This window comes from Pseudomyrmex gracilis, unplaced genomic scaffold (assembly GCF_002006095.1).
Source record: "Pseudomyrmex gracilis isolate BER0280 unplaced genomic scaffold, ASM200609v1 scaffold_632, whole genome shotgun sequence".
NCBI classification, from domain to species: domain Eukaryota; kingdom Metazoa; phylum Arthropoda; class Insecta; order Hymenoptera; family Formicidae; genus Pseudomyrmex; species Pseudomyrmex gracilis.
This window is the reverse complement of record NW_018021216.1, coordinates 34,485-59,309: the sequence shown is the minus strand read 5'-3', so window position 1 is coordinate 59,309 and position 24,825 is coordinate 34,485. Positions and strand designations below refer to the sequence as shown.

Genomic DNA, 24,825 nt, shown 5'->3' with positions numbered 1-24,825 from the left:
ATATAATTTATAAATTTATATGCGTCAAAATTGATTTCTTACATTATTATCATAACTGTTTATTTTTACATATGTACGTTGTATATACTACATCTATTAATCCTTAATAATAAATAGTATGTTTTATATACATACGTATATTTATAATAAATTTACAAATTGTTGTTTAAAGATTGACAAATTATTGAAAAAATGTAAGAGANTTAAGCAAGAGAGAGAGAAATAGCAAGAGAATTGAGCGGGTAAGGTGAGTTTGCGCGTCTTCCGAGAGCCTCGAAAATATCAGGAAAGTATCAGGATCACACGTAGAGCGAAGAGGTAACGCGAGAGGTATCAGTGGGCGAGGCTACGCGTTCCCCCATTGCCTCCGCGCGCCGTGAGTCGCGCGGTGATTGGCTGAGGCGCGATCAATCTATAATGGCCGACGCGCGTGCTTCGTAATGGCTGCCGCGCGCGGGGTGCGGTCAAGCGCGCTATATACGAGAAGGTATACGCCCAGGAGCTGGCGCGTATACCTACTCGCTAGACATACTTCCCTGATACCTTCGCTCGATTTCAGCTCCTTTTCTGCGTTCCATAGTTTCCAACGACCAAGACTATTGCGCGTAAATCTTATGCTCTTGTTCGCTTGATTATTTATTAGCGTGTAAAATAAAATAAAGAGAGAAAGGCAGGTAATAAATAAATAAAAAATGAATAAATAAATAAATAAATAAATATAAATAACGGACAAAATATTATGCAAGTCTTTTATTTTCAATACTTATCGAATATTGTGTCGAATTTTGTGTAGATTTTTAATAATCGACGTAATGACTTATTATTACTATTATTTATTATTAAATCTAAAGGATTCAGGGAACAGTTTTCGTAACGTTGATCGCAAATTTGCTCGTGCTCAGCTTGCGTGATGTCATTTGGAAGCTCCTCGCTTCTCGACGTGAAAGGTCTGCAATGCAAATTTAATTGTTTTACATTATTTGTTCGTTGATTGTAATTTATATCGACATCTCTCTTTATTTCTTTTTACATCAAAACTTTCAAATATACTTTTTATTACAATACTTACGTGAATATGATTTTGAGAATATCACCAAGAGCACACCGTTTTCGCTTAAAGCATATTTTGCAGGTTGACAAATTACTTTCAACAAACAATCTTGTCCAGGATAGTCCAGACTGTTGTAAAACACACCAATGTCAGTATTTACGAGCGTATATTTTGAGCTTAACAATCACACGTGTAATTAGAAGTGAGGTTTCGAAATACATACGTGATAGAGAATATATCTGCGTGTGTGTGGTTTTAATCACAGTTTTGTTATCTTTCCATTACGTAAAATCTACAGCGTATGTAACTCGAAGTATAGATTTTAGGAGTACAGGCAGTGAATATCAGAACGCAGTCGTAGCACGAATGAGAACGGGCCTTTTAACTCATATACATCGCGTCGTCTGTCGGCACGAGGTCGAACTGAAACGTCAAATCGAACGGTTTCTCGCAGGACGCCTCTCTATATACAGTCATCTTTTTGTTTGCGTTTCGTCTTAACAGTTACAAGGGGCACGTTCATTTGAAAATTCAATGTAAGATAGTGAAATGGCCGCTGGAAGATTCTAAAAACGATTCGTCCGGTGGCAACACTTGAATTTCGTGTGCGGGTTTACGTTTTGACGCCGCGCGATTCAGTTTGACTGAAATTGCCGGCCGTGTCGACGATTTGTCAACGTCGTCTATGCCATCGGTTTCTTGCCAGGTAAGTTCTGAATTTCTCGTCGACACGCGAAACCGTTTCGTTCGGATCGCGATGTCGAAACTCGCGGGCCGGATCTCTCGGTTTGACTTCCGTCGTGTGAGATAAATTTTTTTCCTCCGACTCGTAAACGGTTTTTTGATCGTTATTTTTTTTTATTGACTTGGTTGAAAATCTGTTGTGTCGAACAGCTGGAGAAAAAACACCTGTAACTATTTTTTTATAATTGCACAAATTGCACTTGCCCTTTGTTCTTCGAAGGAAATGAGATTTTTATGATTCGGTCAGTCACTGATAAAAATCTCCAGGTTAAAATGTAATTTAATTAATTGTTGTTGATCATCTTTGTGTTTGTATTTACATACATTTGTATTTTTCTCAATGTTGTGTTGATGCTTTTGTTAATATTAATGAATGTCTACATGAAGTTGTGCAATTTGTGTCAACTTGACCTTGTTTTTTTTCTCACGTAATAGATATTTCTTTTTTGAACTATAGATATTCTTGCGGAACATTAAATCATGGAGCAAGATACAGAATATATGAAATTGCCTCTGGAGGAGCGCTGCGTTCATAAGGTAAAAAGTAAAGCTGTTTTGGTCTAAAATGTTTAGACATCAGTAAAGCTTGTGTCTCTCATGTGTGAGGATGTTTAGATTTTCATAAATTACATGTGCATTACAAAGATAAAAACTATGAGTAATGTATGTATATTTTTTATATAATTATCTAGTCTTGGCGAGCACGTTTACATGGCTATGAGGAGTGTGTGAAGACATTTCAATGTATTGATGATGAGAAGTCATCAGAATGGAACAAATATGTGGGATTTATCAAGAAGTTTGTAGTTGACAGCAATGCGGCGGCGCAAGAAAAGGGTTTGGAAGCAACTTTGGCCTTTGTTGAGAATGCAGCAGTGGCTGGTAAAATTGTCGGCGAGGTAATGAGTGGCATTGTGTCGAAATGCATCGCCGCGCCCAAGACCAAAACAAAGGAGCTGGCTGTGCAGATAACACTAATGTTTATTGAGATTGAGAAATATGATGCGGTGCAGGATGAACTTTTGAAAGGCACAGAGGCGAAGAATCCGAAGATAGTTTCGGCATGTATATCCACGCTAACGTTAGCACTGAAGGAATTTGGTCCTAAGGTCATCAACATAAAGCCATTGATGAAAAAGATTGCTAATTTTCTGGAAGACAGGGACAAAACTGTACGAGAAGAGGGTAAGATCATGGTGGTGGAAATGTATCGCTGGATAGGCGATCGTTTGAAGCAACAGCTGAACACGCTGAAGCCGGTGCACATCACGGAACTCGAAGCGGAATTCAATAATCTCGGTGACGAGAAAGTTACACCCACGCGTTATCTGCGTTCGCAAAAACCGAAGAACATCGGCACGAGCGAATCAGCGGCGGGAAGCGAAAACGGGGACGACAATAACGAGGATGGAGACGGTGGATCAATTCCTGATATAGATCCTTACGATTTGCTAGCGCCCGTAGACATTCTGTCGAAACTACCGAAGGACTTTTACGAGAAAGTGGAAGCCAAGAAGTGGCAAGAGCGTAAAGAAGCGTTGGAAGTGCTTGAAACTCTTACGAAGAATCAGAAACTGGAGAGCGGCGATTACGGCGAAGTGGTAAAGGTCTTGAAGAAAATCATTTTGAAGGATACTAACGTGTTAGTAGTCACACTTGCGGGAAAATGTTTGGCCGGTCTAGCCGCTGGTCTGAAGAAGCGCTTTCAGCCGTACGCTGCCGCCTGTCTGCCTGCTATTCTGGAAAAATTCCGTGAAAAGAAGCAGACAGTTGTGCAAGCATTGAGAGAAGCGGCCGATGCTATTTACGAGAGCGTTAACATCGAACTCATCCTCGAGGACGCTCTCGCTGCGTTGGAGAACAAAAATCCTGCTGTCAAGGCCGAAACAGCCGCTTATCTGGCTCGATGTTTCACACGCACACCGCCTGCAAATCTCAACAAGAAGCTACTTAAATCGTATACCAGCGGTTTGTTGAAGACGCTGAACGAACCGGATCCGACGGTGCGCGACAACTCCGCGGAAGCGCTTGGCACGGCAATGAAGCTGATTGGCGAAAAAGCGATGATGCCATTCCTCACGGATATCGACAATTTGAAGATGACAAAGATCAAGGAGTGCGCCGACAAAGCGGTGATAATAGTCAAAGTTACTGGTGGTACAAAGAAGCAGGAACGACCCAACACTGCTCCGGCTAAGGTCGAACACACGAGCAAAGCGAGCAAAGAAAATCCGAAGAGTAAGTCGAGCACTGCGAGAAGACCCAACACTGGCTTAGGTGCGAAAAAAACAGCAGCCAAAAAACCCGGTGGTTCGTCGTCACTTATGAACTTAGCGCCGAAGAAACAGGAGAAGAATTACAGTCCGGAGGAGATCGACGAGATGGCGACGCAACTTTTGCCGGCCGAGGTAATTGCGGGTCTCGCAGATAGCAATTGGAAAACGCGTCTGGCTGCGGTCATACAGCTGTCGGACGTGATAAAAACGATGGATACGGCGGAAGTGTCGGTTCAAGTAATCGTACGGATTTTAGCGAAGAAACCCGGATTTAAGGACACGAATTTTCAAGTATTGAAACTCCGAATAGAAATTGTAAAATATCTGGCGGAGAATTATCCATTCACTTCTACTGTTGCCGAATATTGCCTCATAGATATTGCGGAAAAACTGGCGGATGCCAAGAACAGTTCGATCGCCATCGAGACCTTATTGGCAATCGCTGAGACCACGAGCTTCGAGTACGTGGCGGACGAGATAGTGACGTTCGCGTTCAATCAGAAGAATCCGAAAGTGCAGCAGGAAGTACTGGTGTGGCTATGCAGAGGGTTAACAGAATTCGGTTGTGGTCTCAATGTCAAGTCCATCATTGAAAACATCAAGAAGGCAATAGCAATGACAAATCCCAGTGTGCGCACCGCTGCCGTGAAACTGGTGAGCACCTTGTACTTGTACATGGGCAAGACTTTGCTAACATTTTTTGATAACGAAAAGCCCGCATTGCGTCAACAAATTGAGCAAGAATGCGAGAAACGCAACGGTGAAACGCCACCGGCGCCTATTCGCGGCGCTAAAGCAAAAAAGAACGCCGTTAATGCGGAAGATGAAGACGAAGATACGGAGGAGTTGTCGGATAAGAAGCCATGCGAAGGCGAAACGGATCTAAACGACTTGGTTCCGCGCGCTGACATCAGCGCTCAGATCACAGAAGCGCTATTAGGCGAATTGGCCGATAAGAATTGGAAAGTGCGCAACGAGGCGCTGCAAAAAATTAACACCATTCTGAGCGAGACGAGATTCATCAAATCGAACATCGGTGATTTGCCACAGAGTCTGGCTCTTCGTCTTGTGGACAGCAACAGCAAGATCGCCCAAGCAGCTCTGGGTTAGTATCTGGCTAATTAAATCTCAATATTTTTTCTACACATATTTAATAATTAATAAATATTATAAATCTCTTGTTAATTGATTCAGCGATATAAAAATATTGTGTCAGATTTTATCAATATTTTTATAAATTTAATTTTAGGTATATGCGAAACATTGGCGACGGCTATTGGACCACCGGTAAAGCAACATATTCGCGTTTTGTTTCCCGGTTTTCTACAGTGTTTAGGTGACAGCAAAAATTGGATCAGAACGGCAGCGATCTCCTGCATCAACACGTGGGGAGATCAGTGCGGCTACAAAGAATTTTTCGACGGCGAGATGATAGGAGACGGTTTGAAAACGGGATCGCCGATGCTGCGAACTGAACTTTGGAATTGGTTGGCGCAGAAATTACCGTCTATTCCGGTAAAACAAATCCCGAAGGAAGAAGTTCTTGTGTGCCTTCCGTGTCTGTACTCCAATTTGGAAGATCGCAATTCCGATGTGCGAAAAAACGCTCAGGAAGCCATTTTGGGTTTCATGATTCATCTCTCTTACGAAACAATGATGAGAAATACCGAGAAATTAAAGGTACGGCGCTGAGTAATAATTTTATTTTCCATAATTGAGTCTCTCTTGGTGTAAAGTCGATGATTTTTCTTCAAGAATTCTAGTCACGTGCATTGTTCTAATGATACAATAAAAAGTTTTTGCAAATTTATATGTGACAACAAAATGAAATTGCGCGTAAACTTCACAGCCAGGATCGAGGACGGTTGTACTCGCGGCGCTAGACAAAGCTCGTCCCGGTTTACCAATAAAGCCTCTGCCGAAGAAAGAACCTTCAGACGATAATATTCAAAAGAACGGTGCGAAAGGTGCAAAAGTGGCGAAAGTAGTTAAATCGGTAACTATCACTATTGTGAAATTTTTCGATAAAATATATTTAATGTGTTTATATCAAACACTATTTTTCTCGGTAAACAGTAATCTTTTTTTTTCTTTTACACGCGGTATATTGCTAATTGTTCGTTGTTCTAGAAGGGCGCGACATCAAAAGCGGCCGGTGCTCGTAAGAAGGACGATGACGTAGACAACAGTCCTTTGTTGGTAATCAACAACTTGAAGCATCAACGTGTAATCGACGAGCAGAAATTAAAAGTGCTCAAGTGGAACTTCACCACGCCTAGAGAAGAATTTGTGGAACTTCTAAAGGATCTCATGACCGCGGCGAATGTCAACAAAACTTTGAGAGCAAACATGTTCCATTCCGATTTCCGATATCATTTAAAGGCTATTGAAGCGCTTACCGAGGTGTGCATATAGATAAAATTTTTGTGCAACAATTTAAACAATTTAAAATGTTGATACATGCAAGTTTTCATTAAAAAATATATTTATATATCTTCTTCACCAGGATTTGCCTGGAAATAGTAAGGCGTTGGTGTCCAATCTTGATCTCATTCTCAAATGGTTGACACTACGATTTTTTGACACCAATCCGTCAGTGCTTTTGAAAGGTTTAGATTACTTACAGTTGGTCTTCAATGTGTTAATTGAGGACGAATATCACATGCTGGAAAATGAAGCGGCATCGTTTATTCCTTATCTCATTATCAAAGTACGTTATACACTTGTATATAAATTGTTGATATACGCAACTCGCGATATATGCAACATCAATTGGTTTTATGATTTCGATCGACAGATAGGAGATCCAAAAGATGCCGTGCGTAATGGCGTGCGAGCTTTGTTCAAGCAAATAGCTTTAGTGTATCCAGTGAGTAAGTTATTCTCATACGTGATGGAAGGTTTGAAGTCAAAGAACGCGCGACAAAGAACAGGTAGGGATCTTATTTTTTATCAATGTTTCCAATGAGAAATTCGCGAAACTTTTATACGCGAACGATACGAACGTGTTTACGTTTGCAGAATGCTTGGATCAATTAGGATCGTTAATTGAGAATTATGGAGTTTCTGTATGTCAGCCAACACCGTCTGCGGCATTGAAGGAAATCGCCAAGCAGATTGCGGATCGTGATAACTCGGTTCGCAATGCCGCGCTGAACTGCATAGTTCAGGCCTATTTCCTTCAAGGAGAACGTGTATTCAAGCTCATCGGTCAGGTACGTGTACGAACGGATATAATCTATATAGATATGACATCTATAGATATGTTGTTTGTTGTAGATATCGGAGAAAGATAAGTCTCTGTTAGATGAGAGAATCAAAAGAGCGGCGAAAAATCGGCCGGCAAAGTCAGCATCCGCTACCAGACTTTCCGGGCCTACAATCGTAACTTCTAGTCCGCCAACAGACGACGTAGAGGTAGACTACGAAGATGAACAGGATGAGATTCCCGAGCAAATAGAATCAGTACCCGAGTTGTAAGTTTTGTTTTTGTACACGTTAGCATTTATAGGTATTTTTTGTTTAAAACAATTTTTTGTCTAATAATAATCGCATCTACGTCTAGTTTGACCTTTATAATCTTAGTATTATTTTTATAAGTTTAAGTTAACTAAATAAAAACTAAATTTAATAATGCCGTTGTGTGAAGTACACAGATCACAAACACGCACAACGCAGTGTGTGTGTAAAACAATTGCTATTATTTCTCTTTTGCAGTAAAATTATTATTTTTAAATTATTCACATCGCATGTGCTTCGCTTGTAACATATCCGCAGGGCAAATGCTAAGAACACTGACGCTAATGAAGACAATCAGGTGCCCGCTGTGGTTGTTCAGGAGATATCGTCATCAAAACCGGACCAGACATTTTCCATCGATATTGAAAGTCGTGTTCCCGATAATAATCAAGAAACGCAAAATCATCTTCCTGATAATAATTCGAAAACGTTTGTTGATTTTTTTTTTATTGTATGCAAGATTATTTTTCTCTGCGGTGCGTTTTAACAAACTAGGTGCTGGGAAGTATCTTAGAAGATTTTGTCGTGTATTCGCTTACATTAATTTTTGTTCTGTCGTCAGTTGTCATCTCTGTTCGTCTTAGTCACGCTGTCATTTCTTTCATTCATCTTTTAGCCACACTGTGCGCGAATGCGTGTGTAAATCTGATATTACGTTTTAAAGTAGAGTAGCACACGTATACATATAGTTTCTCCATTTTAATGTGTTTGTTTCTTAAAGTTTCAAAAATGTTGACGCGTTTACTTTATTTTATACGGCGCGTCTTTTTTTTTTTTTCTAGAAATTCTCCCACATCGACTCAACCAAAAGCTCCTTCAGGTCCCTTCGGCTTGGACATGGAATTCTTGCAGAAGATCGAACTGAACGCTCCGGTAAAATATCGTAATCCAGTATTGGTGGAACCCAGCTTGTCCGATCTGAACGAGGCCCCAGTTAATATGTTGAATCCACCCAAGACACAGTAAGCAGATTTAATTATGCAGATTCTAAAATAGATATCAGTAAATATGTTTATTAAAACATGTATTAAACTTAATTATTTAACAAAATAATTTTTTCTACTTTATCTCATAGAATGATACCCATTTCGCCCCCAAAATTGTTGGTTTCAAAGTCATCAGTGTCACCTTCTATTGTCAATAGTAAAGATGAGGCATTGGAACGTAACATTTTGTCTATGGCCAGTATGGACTTACCCACTGCGATACAGTCAATGAACGCTATAGAAAACGTTTGTATTAAATTCTTCGACGTCTTTATACGTGTGTTATACATAGAAAACAACATTTTATATGTAAAGTTTACACGAAGAGAAACTATTTTTCAAGTTATAAATATCTAATAATATTTGATAATAATTCTATATTGCAGTTATTAAAATCTCCTCAAGCAGCCAGTTTGCAGGCCAAGGAGGACAAATTTATCGGATCGATAAATATGCAACTGAAGCTATTACAGACGTATCCTTTACGTCAAGAAAATGCAGATGTATCCAGGGGCTTCAGAAACACATTCCTGCTTATACTTACAGTAAGTATTTGTGTTCACAATTACATTATTTTGTAATTTATTAGCTTTAACTTTAATAAAGTAAATCTGACGTAAATCAATATAATATTTGTGTGGAATTATTGATAAGAAACTTTTATAAAAAAATAACGTGTTGCATATTTCAACAATATATTTAGAATAAGATTTGAAATAAAACATTTCTCTTTCAGTTTTATGACACTGGATTTCTTGGAAAGAACGTTCCTTTCATGCATCTGAAGGAATTGGTGGATCAAATGATAAGCCTGTTAGCCGAGAACAAGTTGGAACATTTAAATCAAGCCGGAGCATATTACAGAGTAATAAATAGCATCATGGTAAAAATTATCGACAATTCAAATCACACCACTATTATATGGTAAGATCTTATGATAAAATATTTGTCTTAATTACTTCTTTGTTTTTTTTTTTATATAATTTTTCATTTATCTTTATTTCTAGCGTATTGATTAAATTACTTCATTCGTGCGCCGAGTCGAACGTTCCCTCGAAATACGAGGAATTGGTAATGAAGTGTTTGTGGAAAATAGTGAAAACAATGTCCAATTGGGCCGCTGACTTAGATTATGACACCATACTTTTGGAAGTGCATCGCTTCCTTAAGGTAATGCAATTTCTTATTTTAATTTGCTTTTTTTTTTTTATGTTTTACACATATGTATAAATATATGTTACTCTTTTTATTAGGATTATCCAACCACATGGTGGAAAAAACGAAAGTCTCCAGACACCCCATTACGAACAGTCAAGACAGTTCTTCATAGTATGACCAGAGTAAAAGGCAGTTCGATACTTAATCACTTGACGCTAATAAATAACACCAACGAGTCTGAGTTGCACGCTTATTTAATAAGATTAATCGCGGTTTGTATTATTGCATACTTTTCTCTTAAAAAAAAAACCTATATCATGTCAATATTACACTCTTAAACACGTGTAAATAATTTAAACTAATTAATAATTAAGCGAATGTTTTCTTTAGAGTCTTAAACCAGATGAGATTAATGCTACAGCTAAGGTGACGCCAAAAGCAAACAATGTGAGCAGAACGCAAAAGCATCTGTCCAAATCCACTCGTCAACAATTGGCAGAAATATTTAAGAAAATCGGATCAAAAGAACATATGCAAGAAGTATGTGTATAAAAAACTACGCGTGTGAAAAAAATTTATGTACCATCTTACACACATTTTTATCACAATTTGAATTATCATACCTTTTCTCGTAGGGCTTGGTACAATTGTACGATTTCAAACTTCAATATCCCGAGGCTGACGTAGAACCGTTCCTGGTTAAGTCTCATCAGTTCTTCCAAGATTTTATAGAGCAAGGATTACGAGAGATCGATCAAGCGCGAAAAAACCAAAATATCTTGTCACAACCCAATAATCAATATTCCATCGGTAAGTAGCACTATAGATAATTCAAGTAATTACTTAACTTTCGCGACAGGTGATTTTTAATAAAACGAGTTGGTCTCTATTTTCTTTTGGTTAAATAGAAATACGGGAACACATCAAGAATCAATTAAGAATGTTCTCAAAACTTTGAGAAATTCAATATTTTTACACAATACAATTATATTCAATTTATGTCTCTAATGTATAAATTAAGACGTCCAAAAAATGATACAGAAACCGTTGAGTCTCCGACTGCAGTTTCCGACGAGAAAGACCTGATGGACCCGATGTATAGACTTGAGAAACTCCGAGCTCTTGAAGCACAGTGTAGAACGACCTCGTCCCAGCCAAATCCATCATGAATGTGATCGCGCATATATATATATATATATATACACATATATATATATGAATAGGTAAGCAACATGATATATCTATAAACATATATGTGAGACGAGTATACTTGTCCATCTTCACATTTGCGTCTCTCTCTTGAAAATGTTTCAATTCAGTGTTTTTCCACCGCCTAAATGAATCTCCGCGTTGTTTTTTTTTGTGAGATATATAGTCTGATTATTTACTGAATTAATTTATAAGCAGTATACGCATAATTTGCCGTTAACAGAAGACTTGAGTGAGCGCGTAGAAAATAATATAGCTGAGCTGTTAGATAGGTATATATTCAACTCCGTTTGAACACAAATTGAACAATTTGTATATTGCAACGATTCTTGCGTTTGAATTGTAATTTATATATGTTATGTTCCCGCAATGCAACGATATTGCATATCTTCGTGCTAGATAAAGATGAAAAAAAAGAAAGACGGTCGATTCTTTTCTCAGCAATTATGCATAGTCGAATGATATTTTGAATTTTATGTAAGATAAATCTCTCACACACACACACACATACCGGGTGCATAATGTATAAGTATACGAACATTTTTTGTTTTTCACGATCAAGGTGTCATTTTAGTAGTCGCCTAGTGTTTTATCTTACGTTATATATTTATATACACTTAATACTTTATGATATTTTCTAAGTAAATTTTGTTTTCAGCTTAATTCGTAAATTAAATCTCATCGCGAGTGTTACGTCGTTGTTACTTTTGCGGAATCTTGTTGTTTTTGCAAAAAAAAAAAAAAAAGATAGTTTGCTACATACTATGTGTTATTGAATGTTTTCCACTCTTTCTCAAAAATTTTGAAACGAAACAGAGTGAATGAGAAGTAAATTTTAAAGAACAACGACAACTATGAGGACTTCCGTTTCCGATGTGTTGTTTGAATACGGAAAGTGGTGAGCGGAAGAAAAGCGTGACAAAAGAGAAAGAAAGAAAAAAATGAGAAGAGTGTGTGAGAGCGTATAGCGGGGAGTGCGGAAAAGTGAAGGGAAACAAATAGCAACAAGATAAAAGATTTATGTGATATTTAGTATTCATTAATCATTATCTGCGTGTTTATTCTGTAATTTTCAACGCGTTTACATTGAAAGTTACGGAATAAGCGGACCTGATTCTAGTGATCTCTCTCGGAGATTTTAAAATCTTAAATATTTCGTGTCTCTTTTAGAATTTTCGTACGTATGTAATGATATATGGACGAAAAAAAAAAAAAAAACAAAGCAAACCGAAGTTTCACAAAAGCAACAACGACTTGTTTTATTTATTGAGACGCAACAATTTCATGTCCTGTTAGTATTTATAGATAGAATCGAAGGTGAGCAGCATTACTATCGATGCTCGTGTATACCTCGATTCGATATAATAAAAAGCGTGCGACGTCGAGCTGCAAAAAGTTTGTTGCTCAGAAAAGTTTGAAGCAGTTTTACGTTTTTTTCAGGACAAAAGAAAAAGTTGAACTTAATTAGTTAAACTTTTTCAGTTACGAAATTTTTGTGACCCGACGACGAAAAATGTATCCATCTTTCTATTGATGAAAAAAAAAAAAAACAACTAAAAACTATAGCGAATATTTATCTAGTGAATCGTATACAAAAAAAAAGAATATAGAATGCTTTACTATTCAAAGTACTTTACCCCAATAAAAAATTACAATTTGGAATTCCTACATTTGAGAACTTACCGCTTTTTCCGAAGACTTGTATTCAGTAGTGTAAATAGAACATGTATATACATGCACCAAATAAACGTTAATATTCGACAAAAATTCCGTGTTCGCGATAAGAAAAAGAAAATAATATTACGCTGTGTGAACTCCCTATTGATTTTCCCTTATATATACACGTATTATATCATGTGTATATATATATATAAATTTTTTTTTACTGAACGACATCCATATTACATTTTCTATATACAGTAAATTCATCTTAAATATATCTTGTTTATATATTTTTATATTTTATCTCTATATATGTTCTTATATGTACAATATTAAAATAATATTTATTTTTAGCGAGTTTATTTATAATTTTATCTCGATATATTGCAACATTGCTACACTTAAAAAATAATTCATGGGTATATATACATGTACAAATCTTTATTTGCTTCAAATTTTTGCTCTACAAGCAGATTTTTCCACATAATTCATGTTTTTTTCTATTATCAATATTTATATATAATTTTTCTATTATTATAATCTCTTATTTTCATTTTTATTTATATATAACATAGAAAACTATGTCTGTCTCTTTTAATATCTTACAGACGGCATGTATAAATATATTATTTGAACAGTTTTGTATGTGAAGTACGGTTGAGTAATATATTTTTTTCAGCATATATACATATTTATATTGAATGTACATTGAATCAAAAAAAAAAAAAAAACAAACAAAAACATTTATGGTATAAACAATTAGAGAAATATTTTCCGACATTTTCGACAAAATTTTTGATTTTGAGATCCTGGAAATTAAGAAATCACACGGTTGTACATACTCTGTCTCTATACACACATATAATATTTATAATTTTGTACTTGATATTTTAAATTTTTAGAAGAGAGTGATTTTTTTTTCTCCCGTACCGCGAATATTCGAACACATCCTTACCATCAACAATATTGTCTTTAAGAAGACAAAAGCGGTCAATCATCTAAGTAGATGCAAAGATTATGGAAATAAAATCAAGAAACAGAGAATCCTATTGTACAAATATACATGTCAATGACTCTAAGAATGTGATATTGCCGTTGCTGTATGTCATTCGTTTCTGATATTTAACACTCATCCCTCGCACATTAATTTCTTATATACACAAATTTACAGCAGAGATGTCAGTTATTTGCACATTGTAGCTGATTTCTGGGAGACAAGACTTCTGAAAATCGATAAAAGGATGTTTGTTTCTCGGTCACAATGTGAAAATAGCGCATTTCTGATTTACAAATGTTCACAAAGCATGAACACTCAAATACTGGCAAATATCGGCGGAATAACAAGAGAAAGAGAGAAAAGTCTTCAAACGTCCTCTGCGGGATTGACAAAAAGCGCCGTTAGAGCGAACAGTAGAAACACCAATCCTCCAATGATGGTCACTAAAAATGTAACAAGTATTATGTAGTCAATTTCTTTGCTTGTATTTCGTAATGTGAGTTATATGTACGACTGCATTACTTCTCCGTGTGAATCGTCATTTGAAGGCCAGAGTGTTCCATGTCCAGATCATATAGGAACACTCTAGTCTTTAGACGACGACTATAAAATCTAGTTTTTTTTGTCATTACCTGTTCTCACCGATATTTTTTGAGCTATTATACGACCACCTAATACTGCCAAGCCCGTGCAAAATGAATGACCTAATATTCCTCCTAATATAACTCCATATACATCCTGAAGAGTATAATGTATGATCAAATGCAATTAAATCTAAATAAAGGATGTCTCTTTTGCACTATTGTCAAAACTACCTCTCGCGCTGCAAGGATAATTGTCGTTAACTGGGAACGATCGCCCCATTCGGCAAGAAAGGTAAGAGTGAGCGCTTGAAAGAATATCCTGGAAAGCAGCATGAACGCGCTAGTTTTTGTAGTTTTTCGTATTACTCCGGTTTCGGGATCCTGAACTAAAGTACTTGCTGTCTCCTTTTCATACTGAAAGCGATGATATTTAAACATTATTTAACCTCCTGTAAAAATGTTATAGACATTGTTTGAACAACTAAATTCTTATCACGCTTTAAATATTGCATACAATATCTTTACGTTTTTTTTTTATATACAAGTAGATTCTCAACACATAGCTGAATAAAAAGACGAATAAAAACTATTTAAATAAAAAACATATACAGAACTCTAATATTTACAATTAGTCTATAACTTAGATAAAGAAATTAAATTTTCTTCAGTTGTTTTAATCATAAAAATATATTTACCTCATCTTCTCTTTTCCTCAGATCAGATTGAACTTCATCTAATTCTTCCTGTCCCTCTGTGGGTGACATATAGTATCCATCTTTTAACATTTTTAAGCCAAACAGAGCGAACAGTACGGTAGAAATATAATAAGTGTACGCACGAGGAATAATTGTGGCAGCATATCCAAATACCACTGGAATCAAAACATATACTTCATAAAATAAGCTGTAAAAAAACTTACATACATATATAAACTTATGTAAAAATATGTATGTATAAAGTTTTTCAATATTTTGTGTAAATATGAAAAACACTACTGATATTTTTCTTGAGATGATTCCTAGAAAAAAGAATGTTTTTTCTTATATCCACAATATCTGTGCTCAAACAGTATTTAAAAGTAATACCTGATAAAATAGTCATTAATGCAAGAGCGGTTATTGCTCCAATAAATACAGTTAATCTTGGATGTTTCATTGCCATAATAGCAGCAATAAAAAATGTCTTGTCTCCTAATTCAGATACCACAATAACAGATAATGACGCTATAAAGGCATGTAAAAATCCTAGTCTGTCCTGTGGTTTTTCAGATACCAATTCTGGCACCTGCTGCAAATACATAAAATATGAAGATGTAAACAAAGTTTTAGATATTTTCAAGATGTGAGTTTTAGAACATAATTTTCAGAAGTTTTTTTTTGTATATATGTAAACAGTTTTTAAGTTTTATAACTTGGCTCGTGGAATGTAAAGATTCAAACTTTTAAATCTGTGTTTTAAATCTTTAAATTATCTTTGTATCATCTATTGTAATTGTTAAAGCACACTTTGCAATCAACATTTCTATAGTTAGAAACCGTTTTTAGAATTTGCTTTTACAAGATTTTTAAATTCTCATTGAATTAAAGAGCTTTGTGTATTTGTAAACATTCAAAAGCTGAAGAATTTACAAATCTAGAGAGATAGATAAAGAAATAATCTTATGGATTTCAGTTTTTGAAAAACGCCCATATATAAATATATAACTCTTGCTTTAATAAGTTTTTTTATACCGATTATGAATAGTCACGAGATTCATAGGAGATTACGAAAAGTTTTGCTTACCGTTGTTGTTCTAAGTTGAATTTTCTCATCGTAACGCGGTTCGACCTCGCACGCAACAATCGAAAAGTAAAAAATGAAAATCAACAACGAACAAGCATAAATTAAACTTTGAGCTCCCATAATGCGACGTTCTATGGGATATTTTTGTTACCCCGCTATAATATCGACCAACGTGACGGACGTTTGTACGAGATAACCTCAGAAAAAACGTCCTCGGTTTATATCTACCGCAACTATCTTTTAATCGCCATTTATAGCACTGAGATAAAAAGATCAAGCGCCGCCGACTTTTACACAAAAGCCCAATATCGGACCGCGAATTAAAATTGAGAACGAAATGTCTCTTCGCAGCCAATTGGGCCAAAGAACACTCGATCTCAGATTTAGTGCATTTTGTTCTGATTGGTTTGATTCCAATTTGTAGCGGCTCTATTCCGTGCCGTGTGTACAAGTTCACATGTTCGAGTTGACAAAGGTCAGCACCGAGCGTGGAGATGGCGGAGATACGCGCTTAAAGTGACTAAAGTCACGTGTTGTTTTTTCTCTTCTTCCCGTCACGTGATTTTATTTAAATCACGTTTTTAAGGACACGTGACTACACTTAAGTCACGTGTCGTTAAAAAACGTAACTTGGACTTCTCTAGAATATAATAATAATTAATTTACACTAGAAAAGTATAAATTATTATTTTTTGGACACGTGCAGAGGAGAGGGGAAAAAGAAAGCGACACATGTGCGTGTGTAGATATATACTTCTCATATTTTATTCTTTCGATATTATATAATTTTATATTTCTTGAAATTCAAAACACATCTATTTATATTATCTATCGATAAATTATACAGCAAAGTTCTACATAACTTAAATCCTTAAAGAGTTCATTGGTTCGCGCTACTCAAATTCTCTCTTCTCGTGCCGCTAATTTCTCACTTCTCCTACCGGTACCGGAAGAGAACACCGATCTGCGAAGAGCAAACATAACCTTACGCACAATCTTGTCACGCATGTTCAGACACGTCTCTTGACGGAGGGAAAACTTGAATTGTGCGGAATAGGGTTTCTGATCACAAATTAAGTTACGCGGAACTCTGCTGTGCATGTGTGTATATATGTTTGTGTGTGTGTGTGTGTGTATATATATTTATATAATAAATATCCGCACGTTTATATCGCATATTTATGTCCTAAAATTAACAAAATATTTTTCTTTCCTCGTTTTCATTTGTTATCTTCCTTGGTCTAAAGTATATATGCAACTTGTTGTGTTTTTAGAAGCTTCTCTTTCTCCAAAGACAAATTGTTTTATAAATTTATATATGCGGTATGTATATATATATATATATATAATATTCGTCGTAACAACCAGCCTTAGCCAATAGTTTATTTATAATAGTTTATTATTATATTAGTACTATAAAACTATTATTATTATGTTATTATTAAAGAAAGACATCGCAAAACGGATAAATCAATTGAACGAATAGTAAGACTATTGATTTTTAATATAAGACGTGTGTGTACGTATCGAGTCTCTGATTAACAGAACGGCAAAACGAAAAGAAGACATGTATATATTTAATGATGTAATTTTCTAATTGTTTTCTCGTTAGTGAAACAATTGTGTGCAAAAACTAAAGATAAAAAACAAACCAACTGGTTTTCAACGAGCAAAAAACGAGAGAAATATGCTGACAGATTGGCAGCAAAGTAACAGATCATCATCCGTGTTCCACTGTCTGATGTTGTTTGACGACAAAACTTTGTCGAGAAAACTCGAACAAATCTGTCGATCGAAGTTTTTTTTTTTTTTTTTTTTTTCAGTAGATTTTTCTTCTGCCGTTAAACAGAACTGCGTTTGACACATCTGCTAAGGCTACTAATCTGCTGTTCAATTTTTCGATCAAGCCTGATGTTTCGTAGACTTGAAATCTAACGCATATGAAAATCTGGCGCGTCTTGTCGACGACAAATTAAATCGCCAAAAAATGTCTGGTTTTCGTCAGATTTTGCAAGCAAGATACGCACTTTTCGGGAGGTAATTCGAAACAATTTCGCTTCGATTGTTATTCCCATCGCAACAACGTAGAAAAAAGTTTTCGAGTGAAATTTAATTCTGAAGAGTTACATATTTAGCTCCTTCACCTAGGAGAGAAAAAAAAACAGACGAGATACATATCGTGTTTGCTGAAAACCTGACACTAGTTTATAATTTTTCTATGGGACTACAGTGATTATCGGCCTAGAGAGAAAATGAGAGAAATCGTCGAATTCACGATTTATCTCGCACAGTTTTTAATTTACATCCGATACAATAGAGCGATTATTTTTATACATATATAGTAACTTAGAAAAAAAACAAAAAAATTATCGTCTCGGTAAAAATTCTCTGCATTAATCGAACTGTGTTTTTGACGTTACATACATATATATATACATAATATATATATATGTATATCTTGTAAAACTTTTATATATCACGCACACACAGTAGTTTGTTTTTTTCCCCTTTGATCCTCTTGGATTTCTTTTCCGAAATAGTAAACAAATTGAAATTTTTATCATAAGAAAGAAAAATGCGGGTAAATTTTGCTCGCGAGCGTGACAAATCGAAATTTATCGCAGATTCGGTTCTAACGTACGTATCAATTCGCTGTGTATCAAATTAGGACGTCAGAAAAAAGAAATCGAAAGTTCAATTTATTTTTGTTTTACACCACGAAAGAAATTAGTGAGAAATACACAAATGTATTTTAGAGATTATTTTTATGTTAAACTCGTCAATATTTGTTTGATTTTACATGACATTTGTAACTAATTTATAATTTGTTTTAAAAAAATGTTTAGTTTCAAGTTGAATTTATTGCCTGTCGATCGCAAAATAAGAGATGCTTTGTGTAATAATCGTTTCAGCGGAAGAGAATAATAATAATACGAATAATAAAAAGAAAAGAAAATTCTAGCCATGTACATTTGTGAGGGGAATAGATGAGAATCTAAGGAAATGTAAAGCTTTTCTATATATCTTATTCACTAACCGAAATGACCTCACTATCGCGCGCGCTCGTTTGCTGCTCAAAAATTACTACTTACTAAAGTAGCTGTAAAAACGTGTGTGACAATTCGCGTTTTTTTTTTTTTGAATGCAAATTATTTGGCAAAAAAAAAAAAGAAAAGAAAAATTAAGAAAGAAACAGAAAGAGTGCCTTGCTTAAACACGTTCCATAGATGAGGATCAGCAACAGTAACGTCCTCTCTCTATGTGTTACATTGTCGTAAAATAGAAATTTGTAGAAATCACTATATACGGCTAAAGTGTCTTAGTTAAGTAGACATTGTATCCGACGCGATTTGAAGTCAGGGCAGAGTATACCGGACGTACGGCACCTCAACATCGTTCCCGTCCTCATCGTTGCAACACAACTCAAATACGAGTGCACGCACATGTGGCTCCAGCTTCTTTTTCGATACCTTTTTCACCACTTCCGACATGAGCAGACCCATGCGCTCGTGGCACTTCGCTTTCGGCATAAAGAATGAATACAGCATGCAAATGCCTTGGGAGAGCATTGTCACCTCGAGATTATAATGTTCCTTGAAGTAATCGAGAAACTCTTTTAACGTGAGCTCGCCCTTCACCTCGAAGCGATCCCATAACGTCCACTCGACGTCGTAATATTTGAGCTTGGGAGCGGCAATCGGCTCGCTGAAGCCAAAGAATGGCAACGCCAGGTTTACGAAGCCATTTTTGTACAATGACAAATTGCGTACGCCACGCGTCAGTTTGTACAGCTCGAGGCAGACGAGACCGGCCACTACCGAAGTAGTGGTGGCGATTGCCGGGATGATCTTACCGGCGATCAGTTTGCTCTTGTGACGATCGGCTGGAGTGATCTTGTAGTTGGTCGCGCGTAGATTCGAAGCCGCGACAATGAAGTCTATGTGGAAATTGGTATCGTCGTCTTTCTCGAATTCTTGCGGATATATTGCCAGACTGTTCAGATCCTCCATTTTTGGCAGCTCTTCCTGCAGTTGTGTCAAACGCTCGTGATCGATATTACCACTGCCGTTTGATACTTGCACCTGTGGATAGTCAATCAAATTTTTTAGATATTTGTTTACATTATTTATAAATGTAACATCACGGGATTTTATATTGCTAGCGCTGTGTTAATATTATAATAAAAAAATAAACGTATTTCTCACCTGTGAATCTGTCTCGGCTATCTTCACGCCAGACTTCGGTGTGAAATCCGGTACTTTAACAGTGGTAAGGATCCTAGCGATCTCTTCTCTATCGCGGTTTGTTGGTATTCCGTAAACTTTGGCCTTGAGATTGGCGGCAGCAACGATGTAATCCAAGTGCAAAGGATCGTTGGGATCGAAAACTAACGGATCTGGACAACGTTTTGGTCCGGACCAGAACGGCTGACCACTCGAAGTCAATTGATCCGGCGGGAAGTTGAATAATAACTGACGGATCTGATTGCTATACTGTTCCTGCCAGTGGCAGCGGGCCCATGCTACACAATCGGCGAACGTGCTCGGTCTCTCGTCAACCAGCGCGGTCTTGACAGATTCCAGAACTTCAAGAGGCTGCACGCCGGGCAGCTTGAGCGTCCGATCGACGAATTGTGGATCGGAAATGTATTGCGCTGCGTTCTCCGCTGATTGACGGAAGAGGCCCTCAAAATTGTCGCGTGCCCACTGCAGAGTGTGCTCAATGGCATTAGGGAAGTTCTTGAGCGTGCAGATTGGGATACTTTTCTCCGGCGGATCTTGCGACGAGCTGTACGATTCGGTAAGAAAAGGCACAACTACCTGGGTGTTACCCTTAGTGCCGAGAGTGCCAGATTCCAAGAGAGGTTTACGATAATATACGCAACGGCGATCCATGTAGATGCGAGCGTTCACGTTATCAAGCGCATTTGCCACGCCGTCTAGCATCTCGAAGAATTCGTCATTGTAAATTTTTTCTGTTTCCGGACAGACTCGATTCTCGTGTGCGATCACCTTCATATCGGGATTCATACCCTTAATGACTCTGGCCGCGGTTGATGACTTCGACTGTTGTACGTCGGACGGCCTGAACAGAAACTGTCGATTCAGATTGGATTTCTCAATGAGATCCATATCCGTCACTGTGACAGAGCCGCTCTCAGCACCTACACCGACCATCGCGAAGTTCTTTAGTAATTCACAACCGATTGCGCCGGCGCCGACAACAAAATATTTCAAGCTTCCGATCTTGGACTGGAATTTCTGCCCGAAAACAGCAATCTAAAAGAAAAATACAATTTTAATACATACTGTGTTTAAAAAAATAAGTATTGTCTCTTAAATGTATAATGTTCTAACTCGCACCTGAGAGTCGTAACGGGATCCCGTAGGACAGCAATCCTTCTCGACAACTTCCGAACGATCGGAAGGCAGACATTCGATGGCGTCGAAGTATAGCCACTGATAGATAGGATGGAATTTTCCGGAGCAAGCTTTCATTACTTCTTGAGCGACGATACCGCCAATCGTGGCGTTCATGGGATTCAGATCACCGGCAGACACTTTGGCGAATGTGCTCAACAACTCGCTGTCAATCTCAGTCTCGAAACCGTAATTGTTTTTCACCTTCTCGGCGAGAGTTAGAAACTCGTCGGCATCCTCTTGGTTCCAAGGCCGCGGCGACGCGCCTTTATCGGCCACATAACAGTGCAATGTCAAAAAGGCCAGATGCAGCTGCTCCGGATATTGGAACTTGCCGAAATCCGTGACAAGAAATTCGGGTTTTTTGAGAGCTGTCTTGAATGGATCAAAGCGCAACGTCTTGGGCATCTTCACCTGGGTCACAATGCCGCCACGTATATACTCGGAAAATCTGAAAATTTTTAGACAGGAGAATCTCGTTAAAGTAAAAATAATAATAAATATAATATCTATAAAATAAAATTTATATATAAATAGCATAATAAAATTATAACGGCAAAATTGCCGAATGTGACGATTAAACAATCAATTGACATAAAGTATTACACATGCCATACTTGGAAGTATCTCCTATGCTGAAAGTGTACGGACCCAACACTTTGATCTTAATTGGATCACAACCGTTCAGCTCAGTCATGCCTTGCACCTCTGAGAAAGTCACGTAGTCGCCATCCTCCATACCGTGGCGAGTATCGTCTAAACACGTGACGACGCCTTCGCTCTCGCGAGAAATGCTAGCAACCATTGCGGATACCGGTGGTTCACCGTTTGTATCCACCACGGTAAACGTTTCGCCAAAATCACAAAACACTTGAGAGAAGAGGCCGCGGGTGTCGGCGATTATCAGAGCGATATTATTTGCGTGGGTTATTTCTGAAATACGTATCTGCTCCGAAAGCGACGTTTCCGTTAATACTACAACCTTGAATTGCTGAATGTAATCCTCGCTCAACGAGCCAGAATAATGGCGAGTAGGCACGTAGTTGTTTAGCTCTGATAGGCGTTGACAGCACGCGGCTGCGCGATTTTTACCTGTTAAGTTAAGATCAGTTTTAATATATACCGGCTGTGAAAATAATTAATTACGCAAAAAATTCAATCTATTATATTCAATATATAAATTTTAATTACAAATAATATAAAATTGTAAGTTACAAAGTTTTCATTGGCAATTTTTGAAACTGACAGAGTTGAAAACAAGTATCACTGAGACTGTTTGAGCAATATTTTGCAACCTTCTCACGATGACTTGCATTAATAGAAGACATTCTTAGAGATTTATCCAATATTTTGATTGTGATTAGAGTAAAATTAGCAATTTTGCTTACGTGTGGTGAAAACTGAATTATAAATTTTAACAAATAATGTGCTAGCGTATAATTTGTCTCGTATCAAATTTAAATCTTATCATTTTGATAATTTTCCCATTTGACTGTTTATCTGACAAGAAAAAACAAAGGCAACTCTGTGATATTGTTGCAGTAAGTTGCGCATTGTATTGCACAAAGAAATCCCATGTATTTATCTCTTGTAAAATTATATATCTATTTTGTGAATTATTCTATTTATATTTCAGTAGTTTTTACACTACATTCTGTTCTTCTTACTCTGTAGTTTGAATATATAGGGGATTTATTGTTTTTCTGATTTACTTATAATATTTTACATGTGTGCATTGTTTATTTTATATGCAGATTTTCTGAAAATCATAATTTTATATCACGTCTTGTACTTTTGATTTTCTCTTTCTTAGTTGTTTTTAGCAACAAAGAAATATATATGTGGTTTTTTTTTTTTTTTCATTTTCCTTGTGTTTTAGATTAGTGTTCAAGTTTTGCTCCATCTCACCTATATCAGTCTCGCTCAGATAGAATTGCGAGCCCAGATCAGCCAGTTTGCACAAAGCTTGATCGTGGAGCGTGACGGACTTGACGCCGCCGAGGATGACGTTTTTAGCGATCTCAACGCCGAGACCACCGAGGCCGGATATCAGCACATCCGAGGACGCCATGCGACGCATCGCGTCGTGACCGAGTACGTAAAGCTGGCGGGAATAAAGACCCTCGTCGATCTCAGCGGGTGCCCGGCCGGCGCTGCTCGTGGGACCGCCGCTACTCGTGGAGCCGTTCTTTGCCATCTCCGCCACGTTCGTCGTTTTCGGCTCGTCGTCGGCTCCTCCCGTCGTGCTGGCAGCACCAACGCGTCGCTTCTTGGCTGGGGGATCAACGGAGCTCTCCGCCACCTCAGCACTAGACATCGGAGGACTTCACGAACGTGTCACGGAGACGTCGGATTACGTGCCGTCGATTGTTTCCCCTGATTATACCCTCTCGCGTTTTCCCTCTTTCTTTCTCTCTATCTATCTCTCTCACTCTCTCACTCTCTCACTCTCTCGCTCTCTCTCTCTCTCCCTCACAATCTCCCTTCACGCTCTTTCTCGTTCGCACGCTGCCTCTCACGATCTCCCTTTCTCTTGCCTTCTTTACTGCTCTACCGCGCGCACACCGCACCGCGAATTCCTCGCACTGCACACCTCGGCGCCGACGGAGACGACGACACCGGAGCACGGAAAGAACGGATGCGACGTTACCCCACCACTCTCCTCCTCGCTCCTTCCTCCACAGCCGAGAGAGAGTGCTGCAAACCCCGCGATTACTCTTCGTGTCTATCCGCGGCCCACGACCGCTTTCCTGTCCGCCGCACAAAGAACACCGCGCGCGATGCCTTTGTCTCTTTCCGGAAAACGCCAACAGGATCCTCGCGCCACGATACACCGTTCCGCTCGACCTACCGACGCTTCCACGCTCCTCGCCCCTCCCCTCTCGTGCTCAAGCATTCGCTGGCACCAACCGCGCGGGGATTCGTCAGCTCGTTCTCACGCGATCGTTCCGTCGTGACAACGCTTCTTCGGGATTTTCGCCATCAAAACTTACCCGCAAGGCTTACGCGCGCGATCCGACCCTTAATCGGACTCTGATTGGATCACGAGAATAAGAAACTTTGATTGCACCTGACGCGAGATTGATGAATCATTCGCTTTAATCCCCTCGTTAAGCGCGATATTCATGAGATTGAAACGCAGGGGTTGAAACCCACACATTTGCATTTTTCTCGACTCGTCTCTCCGACGGGAGAAGAAACATTTCAATCTCGACGATTCCGCGAATCCCACAAAATTTATGTAAAAGGAATTACGCAATTTTTAATATAAATTTTGATTATTTCCGGTTTTTGACTCCGATTTAACGGGTGCGTTCAGACAACTCGACGGTTGAGAGATCATCACTTGTGACAGGACTATTCTTCAAGATCTGCTGCGGTTCCAAAAGTATGATCCAATCAGAAGTAATTATCTCTCAACCGTTGTGCAACTGTTG

The 24,825-nt window shown here is 37.8% G+C and overlaps 3 protein-coding genes and 1 long non-coding RNA gene across 8 annotated transcripts; 1 reads left to right on the top strand and 3 right to left on the bottom strand.

The window, feature by feature from the left end:
• Positions 1–753: 753 nt before the first annotated feature.
• LOC109861202 lies at positions 754–1,396 on the bottom strand. The gene is made up of 3 exons (XR_002250932.1): positions 1,275–1,396; positions 1,070–1,179; positions 754–949 (listed from the first exon to the last, which is right to left on the bottom strand). It is a non-coding gene; the product is annotated as an uncharacterized LOC109861202 (long non-coding RNA).
• Positions 1,397–1,505: 109 nt separating this feature from the next.
• Positions 1,506–12,186, top strand: LOC109861201 (protein mini spindles). 4 transcript variants are annotated; one of them, XM_020440753.1, is made up of 20 exons: positions 1,506–1,757; positions 2,253–2,332; positions 2,488–5,176; positions 5,321–5,751; positions 5,921–6,067; positions 6,205–6,474; positions 6,578–6,781; positions 6,869–7,004; positions 7,093–7,286; positions 7,351–7,547; positions 7,849–8,019; positions 8,373–8,552; positions 8,666–8,822; positions 8,963–9,121; positions 9,313–9,500; positions 9,584–9,746; positions 9,830–10,006; positions 10,125–10,274; positions 10,370–10,544; positions 10,776–12,186. In XM_020440753.1, the coding sequence occupies exons 2-20, from the start codon at positions 2,276–2,278 to the stop codon at positions 10,901–10,903; spliced, it is 5,973 nt and encodes a 1,990-aa protein (XP_020296342.1). In that variant the 5' UTR covers positions 1,506–1,757; positions 2,253–2,275; the 3' UTR covers positions 10,904–12,186. The 4 variants fall into 4 exon arrangements, with proteins under 4 accessions (XP_020296342.1, XP_020296339.1, XP_020296343.1 ...); XM_020440750.1 differs by having other exon boundaries at positions 6,202–6,474; XM_020440751.1 differs by lacking the exon at positions 1,506–1,757 and adding an exon at positions 1,847–1,962 and having other exon boundaries at positions 6,202–6,474.
• A 1,150-nt stretch (positions 12,187–13,336) lies between these two features.
• On the bottom strand, positions 13,337–16,230 carry LOC109861203 (transmembrane protein 165). 2 transcript variants are annotated; one of them, XM_020440756.1, is made up of 6 exons: positions 15,969–16,230; positions 15,272–15,470; positions 14,882–15,057; positions 14,418–14,600; positions 14,235–14,340; positions 13,337–14,045 (listed from the first exon to the last, which is right to left on the bottom strand). In XM_020440756.1, the coding sequence occupies exons 1-6, from the start codon at positions 16,086–16,088 to the stop codon at positions 13,969–13,971; spliced, it is 861 nt and encodes a 286-aa protein (XP_020296345.1). In that variant the 5' UTR covers positions 16,089–16,230; the 3' UTR covers positions 13,337–13,968. The 2 variants fall into 2 exon arrangements, with proteins under 2 accessions (XP_020296345.1, XP_020296344.1); XM_020440755.1 differs by having other exon boundaries at positions 15,272–15,473; positions 15,969–16,229.
• A 930-nt stretch (positions 16,231–17,160) lies between these two features.
• LOC109861204 (ubiquitin-like modifier-activating enzyme 1) lies at positions 17,161–24,476 on the bottom strand. The gene is made up of 5 exons (XM_020440757.1): positions 23,297–24,476; positions 22,006–22,480; positions 21,332–21,839; positions 20,174–21,247; positions 17,161–20,050 (listed from the first exon to the last, which is right to left on the bottom strand). The coding sequence occupies exons 1-5, from the start codon at positions 23,703–23,705 to the stop codon at positions 19,325–19,327; spliced, it is 3,192 nt and encodes a 1,063-aa protein (XP_020296346.1). The 5' UTR covers positions 23,706–24,476; the 3' UTR covers positions 17,161–19,324.
• Between the last annotated feature and the right edge of the window lie 349 nt (positions 24,477–24,825).